Raw genomic sequence first — 15,361 nt, 5'->3', positions numbered from 1 at the left:
ATTGGGTTAAAGGCAGCTGAGAACTCCAGGTTTGGGGTGTTTTCTCTGTCCTAGGGCTGGCCTGTCTCTGGAGTCCATTCCTTGGTGTTCCCATAATAAACATGGCCCTGTTCTGGCTGGCTGGATTCTGGTCTCCCCTCTGACCAGAAAGGACAAGGACAACACCCAAGTAACAAAACCTACAGCAATTACCAACTGCCACTGGTTCAAGGTATATAAAATCAGCTGGCTTTCAAGCTCTAAAGCACCAGGTCTTAGCAGAGGTAGTTAAACCCAAACTTGTCCTTACATTTACCTGAGTCAGAGCTGAGACATTACTTACTGTGCTCTTGTTTTGCAGCCCTCTGGTAAAACTTCAGCTCAGAAAACAAGGGGCCATTTTCAAGATATTCCTGTTGAGAAACAAATAGACTTGGTATAATTTATTTTATATACATAAAAGGCATTAGAAAGACAACAGTTTCTTAAGAAAAGCATATAAAAAATACCAGGAGAATTAAACCCCTTTTTTCTGCCATCTCCCATATGACCTGACATTTAATTTTATTAAGTAGCCAAAAAGAAAAGTTGTTTGGCAACACATTTTCATCAACACAGATTCTTTCAGATACTGCTTAAGACACTATTTTCAGAAATATTGGGGATCTGGTGTGTTTGAGGTCATAGCCTAATTTTCTTTACTAAACTGTTGAGGGGCTGTAATCAAGGAAAAAAATCAAGTCAAGGAAAAATTGTGCGTCATGGAAATGCCAAATATATCCCCAAGCAGGGAAAGGATACAAAAAACCCAAAGCACCAGAAGCCACAAGCATGCAATAGAGCCCCAGAGCTGAAAATAAGGATAAAAAATTAAGAGAAAGAACTGTATGCAAGTGAACAACTTAGAAATGAGATCTACACATTACCACTTTAATGACATGCACTGCATCGTCTTCTACAGGAACCTGAGTTTGAGGGGATGCTGCAAAGGAACAAAGAGATGGAGATCAAGCTGTATGCAACAAAATGTAATTGCAAATACATTTTTTCCATTTACAAAGACTCTGCTAACACTGAGTCAGGCAACCAAGAATACACACCAAAAGATAGTCTGAATTCCTGCTTTTAAAGGTCAGAGCTTTGCCAAGTTCAAGGAAATATAAAACAAAACCAACACACACAAGAGAAGTTTTAATCAACAAGTAGAGAAGCAGTTTTAAGCCATGTTTTCAGAAGTCTCCCCTGGATATTAATTAAGGAGTAAGCAGAGTGTCCTCAGTGCACTTTGCACCACAATGAGCTATTCCATTAGGACAGAGGCTGTTTAAGTCATTCCAGCCAATTGGAAAACCACTGTATTTGGTTGCTGTCAATCTACTGTCGTGACAAAGACACCACTTAAAAGTTCTGACCTACATTATGCCTCTAGACAGGATTGTCTGCTTTCCTCTATCACAAATTAATTTGGCCCTAGAACCTTGATTTCTATTCTGGCATTATTTAGACACTGGCCTAAGTTAGGCATAGCACAGCCACCACCTGCCTAAAGGGGAGCTGAGGGATTGTGCCTCTCAGTGCAAGTAGAGATTTCAAAACAATAATTGACCACATGTGCCAATTACAGCCCAGGAGACAGAACCTCTGTGCACAGACAATGCAATCCTATTTTCTTCTGACCCTGAGAGAACTATCAGCTCTCTCTGATACTACTGAAGCTACATGGAGCTACACTGGGATTAAAATTTAATGAGACTAAATCATCTTTTAGAATCATCACTGAAAAAAGGTAAAAAGAATACAGTTCCTAAGAAATAAATGTCCCTTTCAAACTTCTGATAATGATCAAATACCAACAACAGTCCAGGTGTGAAACACTTCAACCATGAGCACACACAAAAATAGACCCCTTTTATCCGCATAATAAAAATCAAGTAAACTTGGATCTAATCAAACCATCCAAGCTTACTTTTTTTGATGGTCAGGGCATAAAAATACTTCTACAATGAACAGAGTCCTCAAGCTGCCATCTTCCTTCAACTCTATTCAGCATCTGTGTTGAATCTGGCAGTGTACACACCCCAAACACTCACAGGCTCCCCACTGGCACTTGCCCATGTGAATGCTGCTGTGCTAATAACACACTAAAATAAAATCAAAATATTAAAACTGTGGCTCTGGAAGGTGTGAACTATCCATAGATTCACACAAGTAACAGCCACATTCAGAACACACATTAAATCTACTAGAAGGGAAATTCTGGTACATTTTGTTCTTACCATATTATGGTACTGAAGGGGGAATGAAGGCACAGGCATTTATGTCTTTTATTTTTATGGGCCACATATAGAATATGTGTTAATAGAAGACATTAGTAAAAGGAGCACATCCCACATGTTTTCACTGCATTCAACAACATTACATTATCCAAACAGAATTTAATGTGCTCCCTTCACTGGCACAGATCAGAAAAGAACCTCTGGATAAGAAAATGTAATTCAATACCAAGTTACTTAACAGAGGTTTGATAGGTGCAGGGAAGTATCAAATTTGAATGTGTTTGAAAGAGGCTGATCTAACTTCCCTGCAGACTTCTTGACATTTTATAAAGAGAGGCCTCATTCATGGTAATCTGGAACAGAGTAACAGCTGTCAGGGTAATGAAGAAGAGCAATTAACAGGAGGTAGCCCAGCAAAAGGGCTTCACCCCCATGGTTCTTACACTGTGCTGGCTTGGATGCTTTTGGAGTCACACTGAAAGCAGCTCCTGAAGGAAAACAATCCCAAACATAACCAGCAATGGTTACAAAGTGAAAAGGGAGAAAAGTCAAAGCTCAACAAGATACTGAAACAGGTGCCCCACAAAATGAGTTACATTCAAGTATCCAAAAGGAGAAAAGGTGTTATTTTTACTGCACACACATGGGACAAGGCACAACAGTCCCTGTGAATAGCACTAAATTTCTCACACAGATAATGCTGGGACAATCAGTCTCTTCCATACAGATAAGCAAAAGTTGTACGTGTACTTTTGTTACATCACTTTAATTACCCATTCAGATCTCAACCAGCAAAACTCCAGTCACAGCTCAGAAAATAGACAGACTATTTTTTTGTCCATAAATAAACATGAATGGTTTTTTAAAAAATTGTCTCATTACTATGTATAGTTACTTAACAGACTGGAAAGGCTCCCAAGGTTTAACAAACAGTCTGATTACATACCTCATAGACCACCACCACATACTCTCCTGCGAGTTTAGCTCATAGTTAATTACTGTATACTCGTAATTAGCCATGTGCTAGCCTCGTTCTGTGTGGTAGCACATGGCTATTTATAATATTACAATCAGTTAAATGTTAGACTGCAGGACAGTGAGCAGAGACTCTGCAGGAGAGCAGTGCTGATAGGCAGGAGGTCTCTGATGGCAGATAAGTACTCACAGAGGGTACCAGGAGCACTATATGGTGAGATTATGTTTGCAAAAAAAATCCTTAAAATAGCATAACAAGTGTACAAGTTCACAGCTTATGCTGCTTTTATCAACTAGAGATACACAACCCCTGACATTTGGGGAGGGGGTTGTTGATGCAGGCACACAACCCAAACCATTGTCTGCATAGCTGGGAGCACTGGCGCAGGATGTAGCTGTGAAGGAGGCTGTGGCTGTTTCCCCCCCCATGCCAAGAGAAGTCTCACAAAACATTTGCAGAGGGCAAAGGGCACAGCTCTGCTTTCCCTTCCTCCCCCAGTCACAGCTACCACGCCAGTGAGGAGCACACAGCTTTAAAATGCCCTCTGAAACAAAGCAGTGCAGCAAGAGTCACATCCTAGCAGTAATTCCCTCTGCTGTGCCTGCACAAAAAAATCTCACCTGGAATTAACCCATGTCCAGGATTCCCAGGTTTCACCCAGCACAGCAGTTATGGCATTATCATCCGCTTCAACCATGAATTTCATCCTTTTTGTTGCTGAGAGCCACATCCTTAATTAATGGCACTCTCTAAATGTTAACAAGCTATGGTAACAAAAGGGTGTTTGTGGCTGAACTGCCGTTTCCTACAACCACACAGCACAATTGCAGCCTGACAGAGGAACGTGCCAGTTCCCTTTGCCAGTTCAAACGTGCTTGTTGTAGTTTTAGCAGTTAATTTGTGGCAGCCACATTTGGAATATGGTGAAATATTTTCAATGGCTCTCACAGAACCACTTTTGTTGACAAAGTTTACACAGTGGAAAAGAAAACAGCACTGATTTGGCAGTTTGGGAAAACAATCCCGCTCCTGCCCACAGCTGGTGTCTCTACCATTGCTGGATATTTTGAGGATATATTTGTTTGGAAAATATGAATAAAAGTATTTTCAGAAGTTCTTTAGTTGCTACTATTTTATTTTTGCTTTGTTCCATTCATTAGCTAATCCTGAGGAGTGATGTATCAGCTTAAGTTTTGCAGAAATCAAAACTAATCTCAAACATATCATATGTTTGAAGTTAAAGATTACCTATAAAAAAGCTGGAGAAGTTCTGACCATGTTTAAGTCAAGCCAAGAGCTGCTAAATTCAACAGGTAAAAGCAGGGAAGGAGTGTTGCTCAGAGCATATAATGATTAAAAAAAGGATCCAAGTTGCAGCAATAGAATTACTAAAAACAAAACATACATAAGCAAATAAAAAGCAAGATTTGCTATTAAACATAACTACAATTATTTCCTACATAGGGGAGGTGCTAAGGCAAATGTTTAAAGGCAAACAAAGCACATTGCCTCCCTATCCCTGACATTGCTGACAAGAACTGAGACAGTGTTAGAAGGGTGGTTACATTCCACTTTTAATGCAGCCTAAGGAAGATCTACTTCTCTGTTACTTTATAGATCCAGCATCATTTCCTGGACCGACTCTGCTGAGCAGCATTTCTGACCAGGTTTTATTCTGGATTCTTATTCCAGGTTGCTTTAAGGATGTAGAGGGGTTTTATACAGATTACAGATACATAACCCTCCATAAAACCTATCTTTCACAAGACTAAACTAAACTGATTTTGGGAAAAAATAGTGTTCAACTGCTCAACTGCTCTGCAGTAATTCCAAAAGCCTCCAAGTTAAGAGCACTCAGTAGTGGTACGAAATTTCACTACATTTCTTACTTGTGCTTCTGTGAAACCTTAATCTTGACTCACCAGAGTTTCTGTATTCCACAGCAATGGAAGCCAATTGTTTGACTTTCAAAGTTAATTACTCCAAGCTGGAATAGGGATGACACATCCTTTAACCCCAGGCAGAAAAGCTTTGCATGGCCTGCTCTTACAGCACTCTCAGATGGGAGCCCAGGCCTCTAATATTTAAAACTTGATGCACAAACTGTTTTCTGGCAAGATTCTGCTGCAGCCCATCTGCTGGTCTGACATGGTGCCCACTCAGAAGATACAATGCCAGTTTCAGTAGGGTACAGGTGCCAAAGACAACTGAAGGAGTGTCCTCGGTGAGGCAACAGGTACCTTTGCTGTCCTCCAAAGCTCCTCCTACATCCCACATTGAAAGTAAATAATAAATAAACTCAATCAATCAAAACTGCTCTCCTGACCTCCCAGCATTACTCAGCATATGGAAAAAGAATTCCCAACACACGATGCAGCAGAACACTACAGTGTAACAGCAATGATCTCTTTTTTCAGGCTTTAGACTACTGTGCAAAAATTAATTACACTTTTCAAGTTAAGACTTTCAGCTTACAGAGCACCAAAAAAGAAAAAGAAAAGAAGAAGGGTGAAGATTCCAGAGAAAGCACTCATCAGCAAAAACTAGTAAAGGCAAGGAGTATTTTCTCTTTGACAGATAGTGCAGGTCCTGTAACATGTAGTCAGCCCTAAGTAACCTCTGAATAGCAAAATCAGGCTAAGTTTATGATTTAGTTTGCCTACAAACAGGATGCTTGCAGTATTTCTATTTGTACATTGACCCTTCCTGAAATGGTGTTTGTCTACTAACAAATTTATTTTCACACTAAGGTTCACATCTGCAGGTACAACGCATTTCAACATCTTGAAGTTGAGAAAAATCCATCCCTAACCTGAGTTACCTGCTAGTGCTTTTAATTACAGAGCTTTGCTATGAAGATTCTTCTTTCCATTGAGCTAATAAAAATCAGGCTGAATTTATCTTTTGGTATCATTTTACTGCATTTTTAATTCATTTGCTGCATTATTTTAATTTAGGCAACTGCTGAAGAACCTTGTTTCTCCAGAAGCAATTGCTAAAGCAGCTTCCCAAGCAAACCAAGGAATGAACAATAGGACCAAGTGTGCTTCCATCAATGTTTCTCTTCCTTGACAGGTACACCCCTGCTCATAACTATACAAATTATCCATGGAAATTAATCTGAAACAGAAACAAAATCTCTTTCACACCTCAGCCTGATTCCCAGAATACCAGCAGTTAGATTGCACTATGACCCAAGCTTAAAAGAACAGGCCACACCAGACCTCCTCCTTACCTCCACCAGTAGCAGGGCTCAGTGTACTCCTAATATTAAAAGACAATATTCACCTATTTAATCACTGTTTACTGCTCAGGGAGAAATTCTTTCACTCTTCCTTGAAAACATGAGGGAAGAAAACTCACAAGGAAATGACAGTGCTCTGGCTATACTGATCTCCAAGCAGGGTACAATTCAATGATGACTTTATCAATACTTATTTTCCTGAGCTTCATCAAATTAAAACACATTTACAATGTAGTAAGTTCTATCATAAAAGACACCATCTAACAAACATTTGTACATAAATTTAAAAAAATATTGGTATTTTTCAGAACCATCCCTTTTTCATGAGAAAGAAGCCTGCAAGTAGATAGTGCTGCATGCAGCAGGTTTCACTGTGACAGAAGAACCTTAACAAAATATTGTGTGACCTTTCTGCATTTAAATTTTCATTCCAAATTGTGCATTAATAGAGTGCTTGCAGCAGGACTAGAGAATGATTTATATAAAGATTGGTATTAATTACTGGCTGTGATCAGAGAGATAAACGAGAGAATGTAAGGCTCCTCAGCTCTTGGTTAATTTTCCACTCTTCTCCACAGGGCTCCAAACCAGTTGTGACACCACCAATGTCACAGCCTTCTGCAGGTGCTCTTCATTCTGCTCCCCTTATCAAAGGGATAACAGTTCTACCTGAAGTGCCTGAAAGCAAATCAGCACCAGCAACACAAAAATTTGGAATAGATTGGAAAGAGACAGAATGATCAGAAAACCAGGGAAAGCATTGGTGAGGCAGGGCCTAACGTGAAGATTGTGGAAACTTTCATGCACACAGTTAGAAGTTCTGAAGCCCTACATTTGCATCCTAAGACTCAGGATCAGTAAATGGCCTTCAGCAGCTTTGATTTAGTGAACAGAACCTTATTCCACAAAATGCACCCCTAGTAAATAGTTTTTGCAGAGATACCATAAAATTTCTCAAGAACGTTGTTACAGATTAATGGAGTATGGAATACCCTTAATGGGAAATTAAGCTGTAACAACCACATCAAAATCTTTACACTGCTACTGTAAAAATACTTATTAAAAGCTATAGCTGGCAAAGTTAACCTTTACTTTCATAAAAGGGCTGTGCTCTTCATACCTGGCAGGCAATCGAACCTCCTGTCTCCCACCTCTGTAGAGCTCTTTCAGGGTGAGCTGCTCTCTGAAACTTAGTGGTCCTCTCACACCTTGCTCTAGATGTTCTAAAAACAGGTCTGAACAGCACAGAGAAAAGGGGGTGTCTCCAAGCATCTGTATCTTAATCACAAAAATTGTTACCTACTTCACGCCCCTGGGGTCTCAAAGACATCTGAATTTTGTAGCATCAAGGCCCCAAAAAGCTGCTGAATGGTATACTTTAATATAAATTCATCAGAGATCAAGAGATGGACAAAAAAAAAAAAGAAGCTTCAGTGTCAATACTTAAGGATAAATGTCCATTTTCTCTTTAATTGATGAGCTACAAAGGGAACTGAGCCTTCAGTTCAGTGCTGCAGGTAGCACTCACTGCTCCTCCTGAAAGAAGGGATTAAATGAACACAAATACCATTACAAAAGTGGCAGCTGCATTTCCTCAGCCATGCTGTCACTTACAAAAAAACACAGACTAGTAATACCAAGAGTCCCTGATTGTATTCTCATTTTAATCCACTGACTGCTCTCCACCTCAGTTCAGTGGGAGCCAAACTGCAACAAACATCTCAATGGAAGAAATCACCTTGGTGGGCTCTGTGATCAGGAAGAAAACTCAAATCTGCACAGAATTGTCTGAATCCCATGTGCTAAGCCACCCTCAAAGTCCAGTGAGATTTGGCTGCTCAGGAAATGACAGAGCTATGCTCTGAGTGACTCAGGAACACAACACTAATGTGTTACACATAGAGAGCTACACCCACTACAAACCTGCTTTCTGCACTGCATCCCCAGCTCCCTCACACCTTTCTGTCTGTGGGAGACTTCTGCAGGTTCCCATCTTCCTTCCTCTGTCTTGGAGTGGCAGCACTCAAGAGACACCTTCACTTCTTAGCTCACGCTAAGGTCTGTTTCCTCGTGGTAACACCTCTCATGTGCCCAACACACTGCATCTCTCAGATGTAACCAACTAATGCTTCAAAGGTTTTAACAAGGTAATAGGATATACCAAAAGGAAAAATAAATACTCTAACAAGTGCCCTACCCTCTGATGCTTCTGTATCTCCTCCGTTAGCTGAAACCACTGTCGTTCCCACTGGTTCTGTCTGCAGAGCAGTGAGGAATAGTGTGAACTACAGAAATTCCAGAGGAATCCAAAGCAGAAACCTCACTACAGGAATCTCTTGGATGTGCTGCTGCTGTATGTATAGCTATTTTCTGCATAAAGGGAAGCTGGTTTGTCTATAGGAGTGACTTGCTTATTAAGTTAAGCTTAACTATGTACTTAGTAATTAATTAACTAATTTAACTAAGTAATTAACTGATTAACTAATTATTAATTAATTTTTATGCTTTATTCCTATGGAGTTGATGCCTATATTCCAAATAGAATTAATATCACTGTAACTTAAAAAGATCATGTTAGGCTTCAGGGACAAGGCAGTAAACTGCTTCTAGGTGATTCTTCACTGCTCCAAACAAGCTCAACTTAGTTCCAAACAGACATAGTTTCTATATGCTGCCAAGAAAAAAAAAACCAAAAACCAAACCACCCAATCTTGTAATACTGCCTTGAACACAGGATCTGCTCTTTCCCAGAGACCAGCAACAGTAACATATATTACACCCTCTGCAGCGACCCAGAATGCTTTACAAGCTGCCTTTCAGAAGTATTCACTCTTCACAGAGCACAAACTGACTGAAATGCAATGGCTTCTTCTGAAGGAAACACGGAAACTTATCTAGGCCACAGCAAATGCAGAACACCATTTCCACCTCTGCTGAAAATATGGGAATTCAGAGGCAGCACCCAGCTAAGTACTGTTACTGCTTCATTTCCTGGATGAAAACTAGTTTACTCTTGGCCAGAAAATAACACTTCCAATAACCAGAAACCGAAAGAGGGCTACAGAGCACGAGGCTGGCATAAGGCCAAAACCCTGGCTAAGAAAAGCACTTTTACTTTGAAAAGCATCACCTAGCAGCGCTCTTTGGTGGTGTTTGACACAGTGGCACCTTGGTTGCCCCACTCAAGATCCACAGAAAAGCACATTACCATCCAGCAAAATGAGCTGGACAGGCCATGGAGAACATGCTGCATCATGAGCGGGAAGGGACAGGAACAACAGCTCAGAAAACCACACTCGAACAAGGATCACTAACAGCATGTAAAACAGACTTTTTTTAAGTTACTGCCTTTTCCAGTTAAGGAAGTTACAAAGAAATTTGCAAGTCACCGTCTTAACTATCAGCAGTATTTTACCTAAATAGATCAGGCCAAATCCTCCCTGGCCGATCTGACTGCCCAGCCTCCAGGGTTTCCCTTCGGTGTCTTTCAGGATCATGTCTTTAGGGAGCGGGACTGGCAGCTTGCCTCTGGCGGGACCTTTGGGCGGCATCGTACCTTGAGGTATGGGAAAACGAAAGTTTGTTGAAAATTTGCTGCCAGAAGGTACAATATCCCTCGGTGTACTTTGCCCACCAGCACGGAGCAGGGACGGGGAGATGCCCCTCAACCCGCTCCCCTTCACCCACCTCCACAGAGCCCTCTCGGCCTCCCCCCGCCGCCGGCCGCAAACTTCCAAGCCGGGCACTTCCGCAGCAGCAGCAGGAGGAGGAGGAGGAGGAACGGGTAGCGGGACTCCGTCTTCCCGCCGAGAAACCCGGGGCGGGGATCGGGGCGGGATCGGGGCAGGGCCGGGACAGCCCAGGCCGGGACCCCCTCAGCCGCCTCCTCACGGCCCCCCGCGCGGCGGGGCGGGGCGCGAGCCATTTCCCGCCTCCCCTCAGCCCCGCCCTGAGGCGCCGCCACCTCCCCTCAGGGGCCCTGAGCGGGGAGCGGGCGGCCGAAAAGTCGCAGTGTCCCGGCTGCTGCGGCTCCTCGCTCCGGGGACAGGGAGATGGGGGTCGGCGGAGTAGGGAGATTACGGGGAATGGAAGAGGAGGGAGATGGAGCAGGGAGATTATGAGGGACGGAGGAGCAGAGGGAGATGGGGTCCGCGAAGGTGCCTCAGCCCCGGGTGTTCCCGCTCTCCGGCTTCTGAGGCTGCGCTTCGCGAGGGAGGAACTTTTAAAAATTATTTCGTGCATAGAGAAGTCAGAGATCAGGCAGTCTCCTGCCTGAGGTAAAAAATAAGATCTCAGCTGAAAGGATTTGGGGTGCAGCTTTCAGGAGGTTCAGCGAAATCACAGAACTGTCACAGTACCAGGCCTCACTCAGGCCAGTTCGGTTTTCCCTCAGGATCTTCCTGGCAGAGGTCAAGGGTAACAATTTCCACCCAGAAACACAGGAACTCACCCGAGAACAGCACAGTGGAAGAGGTAATGGCCGCCTCAGGCTGGTTCTAGGCAGGGACAGAGGAGAGATGCAGCTGACCCAGGAGTCGATCAGCCCAATCCCCTTGTAAATTGGCAGTAAAGGACAGTGTGAGGTGAGTTTTAATTCCCCAAAATCCCAGGGCATAGCTTTGATCGCAAACCACCATTTTGCGCAAGTTTTGCTTTGTCAATAGGGTCCGTTCACCCAGGTACACGCCTCCTAGGCAGACCTCAGTGGAGACTACCACACCATGACAAGTCCTTTTCCAGAAAAGAGGGTATAAAACTTAAAAGTTTAAGTCTATTTGTTTTTTTTAAAAAAAGGACTTGTTTCTTTTTTTTAAAAGAGCAGTCAAAATTCAAAACATCAGCAACCACATAATTTGCAAGTAAACCTAAAAGTAGTTAACACAGATTACAACTGCAAAGCCTGTATTGCTGCGAGTAAATTAAGCTTTTATGGAACAATCCTTTTGGCTTCATCAGTCTTGGCAGGCTCTCTGTGGTTTTATTGTTACTGATAAAGACCAGCTGAAGAATCACCAGCAGAAAGCTCAGCCATAAAGGGAGCAAAATCAAAATTTGGATAAAGCATTTTGTAGAGTTTTTCCCCTTTGCAACCATTGTCAAAACACACCATAGGAGGGTGGTGTTGGGGTTGTTTGGTTTATTTAAAAAAGCAACTACAGATGCCCAGTTCAGCATCAAAGAAACCATCACCGTTGTCAGTGTTATGTGTTACCTGGGTAAAGGATCTTTCCAGAAGAAAATTACCTCAAAATTACCTGGGAATCAGAGGACAAGCCTCTGTTTAAGGAGAAAATTTTTTTGCTCAGCTGTTGCAAAGAGATATCCACGTAATTAAACTGAAATGAAAGTATTGTCAAAGGGCTTCCTGCTTCCAAGCTCTTTCCCTGCCCACAAAGTTTCACCAGAATAAGAAAGTGAAACAAATCAGATGAGGTAGAGGAAAAAAAAAACCAAACAGACAGGTTAAGTATGAATAATTTGTGGAATTCTGAGGAATAGTGAACCATCCTTAATAACTTAGAGCTCTATCACAACTTGTGCAATTTAATGTTAAAATGTGGTATAAGAGGGTTTAAGGCATTTATCCTACAACTTCTGAGGAAATAACTGTGGAGTTGTTAGGTTGCTTTGTTTGCTAGGCTTGTTTTTTTTTGGGGGGAGGGGTTTGGTGTGGGGTTTTTTTGTTTGGTTTTTTTTTTTTTAATGAGAGAAAAGATGCAAAGTTGAAGATTTTCAAGCTTTTATCAGTCATTAAAAGTTAAAATCCTCAAAGACAACCACTCAAGAATGTCATATGACTCATATAAAAAGCAAATATTAAAAAGAAAAGTTCCTGCACATACCAGGCCACTCCTGAAGAACGACTTTATACTTTAAGACCAGATTTTTATTAATAAACAACCATAACTAGTAGGCCCATGAAAAGGTGTGTGCTACCAGCACATTTTTATGGTTTGGTTTCAGACACTTTAAAACACAAAATTAACACATACATATTTTTAAAAATTAGTAAAGACCAAGGGCTTTACCTCAGAAAAGCTCTAAGCAGATTAGAACTTGATTCTAGAGCCTTTGGCCCTGTTAGTAGCACATTCTCATGTTTTGTGGATGGGACTAAGAAATCCTCTTTTTTAAGAGATGGGACTTCTTTTCTTTTTCCCTGCTTATCATCAACCAATTAGCAACCCTCCCAGAAAACTGATCTTCATTTAGGCAGGTTCAATAAAGCCGAGTGTCCTCCCACAGTTACTACAAATTAGCAGTTTGGGGAGGTGATAAAGGGGATTAATGGCCATACCAGCTACAGTTGTGGGGGTGGTTTTGTTGTTTGGGTTTTTTCAGGGAAGCCTAATTATGATGGAAGCAATTTCCCTTCAAGGTGATATAGCTACTACTACTACCAAATTCAAAAATCCTAGTAAGAGAAATGTGAGTGTGCTAATAAGAGTAAAAATGTATAAATCCTACCAGTATCAACCTCTTTCTAGCATATGTTCTGGAGCGTAACAATCAGCTGTTCATGGGCTTCATATATAGAGTGTGGTGAGATTCTCAGGGAATCAGTGCATTCTTTAAGTGTTTAATAAGACATCAAACCTGTCCTGAAAGTGGATTTGTTTCTGTCTTTGTCTTAAAGCACTGTACATTAAACATTCGGTCCATCTTCCATTTATTTTAAAATTTTTCTTCTCCTTGCCCAAACCTAAGCTTGAATATAAAGAATTGCAGTCAATTATACGAAATCTTGCAGTGTCACATGCACAAAGCCCCTTAAATTTCCTGCAGTAGGTGAGCACTTGTAGCTTCTCTCACCGTTGCATTGTGATGCTTTTGTGGTATTTAACGCTGGCATTTTAGCGCTCCCACATTCAATTCCCCTGCTTTGCTCCAGATCTCACTGATGCTTAAAATATCATGGCTAAATTTACTCCAGAGATGTAACATCTCTGTATTAAGAGCATTGACAACAAGGCATCAAGTTTCAGACTGCTTCTCAGTTTATGCTGAGAAATCTATTTGTGTCCCTGCATCTGTGCAGATCCCGTGCTCCTGCCGCGCTCGCTCCATTGTTGCCATGCTCCCTGCCAGTTCCTCAGAACTTTGGGAGTAATTAGTTCTTGCAGTATCCAGGGAGCTCCAACATCCAGGGGCCGTGTTGCTAAGCTCAGTCATTGGCTGGGTGCGCTGACACCCATTTCAGAGCCTCCTGACTCTATTTTGTGTGGCTGGCCCCGTGATTGAGATCACATAATTGCAATAATTAGGAAGCTCACCTCAGGATATTATCAGAGCAACCCACCCAAACCTAAGTCCATATGGTTTGAAATAGCTAATGAGTCAGTTAATGTGCTATGTCCAGGAGTAATGGACACTCAATATGGATGGCATGGAGACATCATTTACCAAACTCATGACTGATTACGGCTTTTTGTGTAGACAGCTCCTGCATTTTGCATCTCAGTAAGTTCAACCTATTAGAGGTGTTTATGTGTTAAGCAGATCAGAGGAAAGCAGCAGAGACTTGTAAAAGGCAGGTAAGAAATTAGTCTTCTCTTTAAAGAAAACACAAAAGATTGGAGATCTGGGAACTTTCATTTGAAATATACAAATTATGTGAGAAGTGCTGTTAAAGTCCAGTAATAGTGCCAATAGGTGACATTTGCTTTAGTGTAAAGTAGCCTGGATGAGTGACTCCCACACTTCCAGAGGGGACACTTTAGCCTCTGGAACTTACCTTTCCTTAACACTCACCTTGCTACCAATCCCATGGAATTGTGCAGCCAGTTCTGCACCCTGAACTCACCAGAACAGAAACTTAATACAAGGAAGGCAAAATTCCTGGCAGCAAAAGCACCAAAAGCCCTGAAAAAGGTAAGAAGGAATGCCTGGCTTTTGAACGAGCTACAGAATGTAGGGTCAGGAGTCTTCTCACTGAGGAATTATTTTAATTTTAAAATGCTGCTCTCTCATCATTTTCATGGCTGTTGGGATGAGATGTTACTCCCTGTTCCTATCACTGTAACTGCAAAGATGGTCAGACCCTGGGCGTGTCCCTCATCTCTTGGATGTCAGAGGTTTTATTGCTCATGCCTTTAGAAAGCAATTACTGCTGAGCACTGAAGAAAAAGTGTTTTCTTATCCATTTTTATTTTCTTTCAGAAATGTGTGAAGAGGTAATGTAAGTTTATTGGTGTTGTGGGAGTGGGTTGTATTTGCAGGGAGAGCAGACTGTCTAGTGCTCAGAGCAGAAAAGGGGATCAGGAAGATTCCCCTTATGGGAGTAATTCCTGGGATCCTAATCCTGGTTCAGCCACTGCCTGACCTTATAGGAATAATTTCATATTTGTTTCATTTTATCCATGTGGAGCAGTCTGGATGGCTTGGTTTGAGGCACCAAGATTTTTAGTGTATGTATATTTGCCATGGCTGTTACCTGATGAGAAGGTACATATATATAAATCACTACAGACTTTCCATTTCTGAGATTATCCACTTGAAGTTGTCCAAGAAGGGAAACTCATCTGTCATGGCATTCATTATTCACATATCGGTGCTACTTTTTATGTATAAACTTAATTATGTTGATAGGATATATTAAATATGACTCATTTTATTGCAAGATTGATTTTTTTTCCCCTGACCTCAGAATAAATATTGATCTTCATGATCTTTAAATGTAGTGCAAGGGTTGTTGTATTAATGGCATATTAATAGAAAGTAGCCTCGACCATTATTAATATTAATATATTTGTATTGTTATTTCTCAAATCCCATCCAGAGAAAAAGAGGCAGTGCCTTCTTTCCCAGGAGAAATCAGGGAGCCATTGACTTTCCTGATTGTTGAGACTCCTTTCTATTTGTTGCGTTTTGATTTTTTGGTTTTAG

The 15,361-nt window shown here is 41.5% G+C and overlaps 1 protein-coding gene across 6 annotated transcripts in view; it reads right to left on the bottom strand.

Annotated features, from left to right (window-relative positions):
* VRK2 (VRK serine/threonine kinase 2) overlaps positions 1-12,630 on the bottom strand; it is a 39,014-nt gene extending 26,384 nt beyond the window's left edge. For 3 of the 6 annotated variants that reach the window (XM_014254597.2, XM_088052913.1, XM_088052914.1), the window contains exons 1-4: positions 10,163-10,368; positions 9,891-10,031; positions 906-961; positions 323-392 (exon numbers count right to left, since the gene is read on the bottom strand). In XM_014254597.2, the coding sequence (XP_014110072.2) occupies positions 323-392; positions 906-961; positions 9,891-10,026 (262 nt within the window). In that variant the 5' untranslated portion in view covers positions 10,027-10,031; positions 10,163-10,368. Of the gene's footprint in view, positions 1-322; positions 393-905; positions 962-9,890; positions 10,032-10,162; positions 10,369-10,925; positions 11,028-12,504 lie in introns of those variants that run through there. The other 3 variants (XM_088052910.1, XM_088052912.1, XM_088052911.1) reach the window with 3 other exon arrangements.
* Between the last annotated feature and the right edge of the window lie 2,731 nt (positions 12,631-15,361).

The sequence above is a fragment of the Pseudopodoces humilis genome, chromosome 3 (assembly GCF_049639895.1).
Source record: "Pseudopodoces humilis isolate 2021_Gansu_Grassland_sample_001 chromosome 3, ASM4963989v1, whole genome shotgun sequence".
Taxonomy (NCBI): Eukaryota; Metazoa; Chordata; class Aves; order Passeriformes; family Paridae; genus Pseudopodoces; species Pseudopodoces humilis.
The sequence above is the reverse complement of the archived record's forward strand: the minus strand, read 5'-3'. Positions and strand labels throughout refer to the sequence as shown.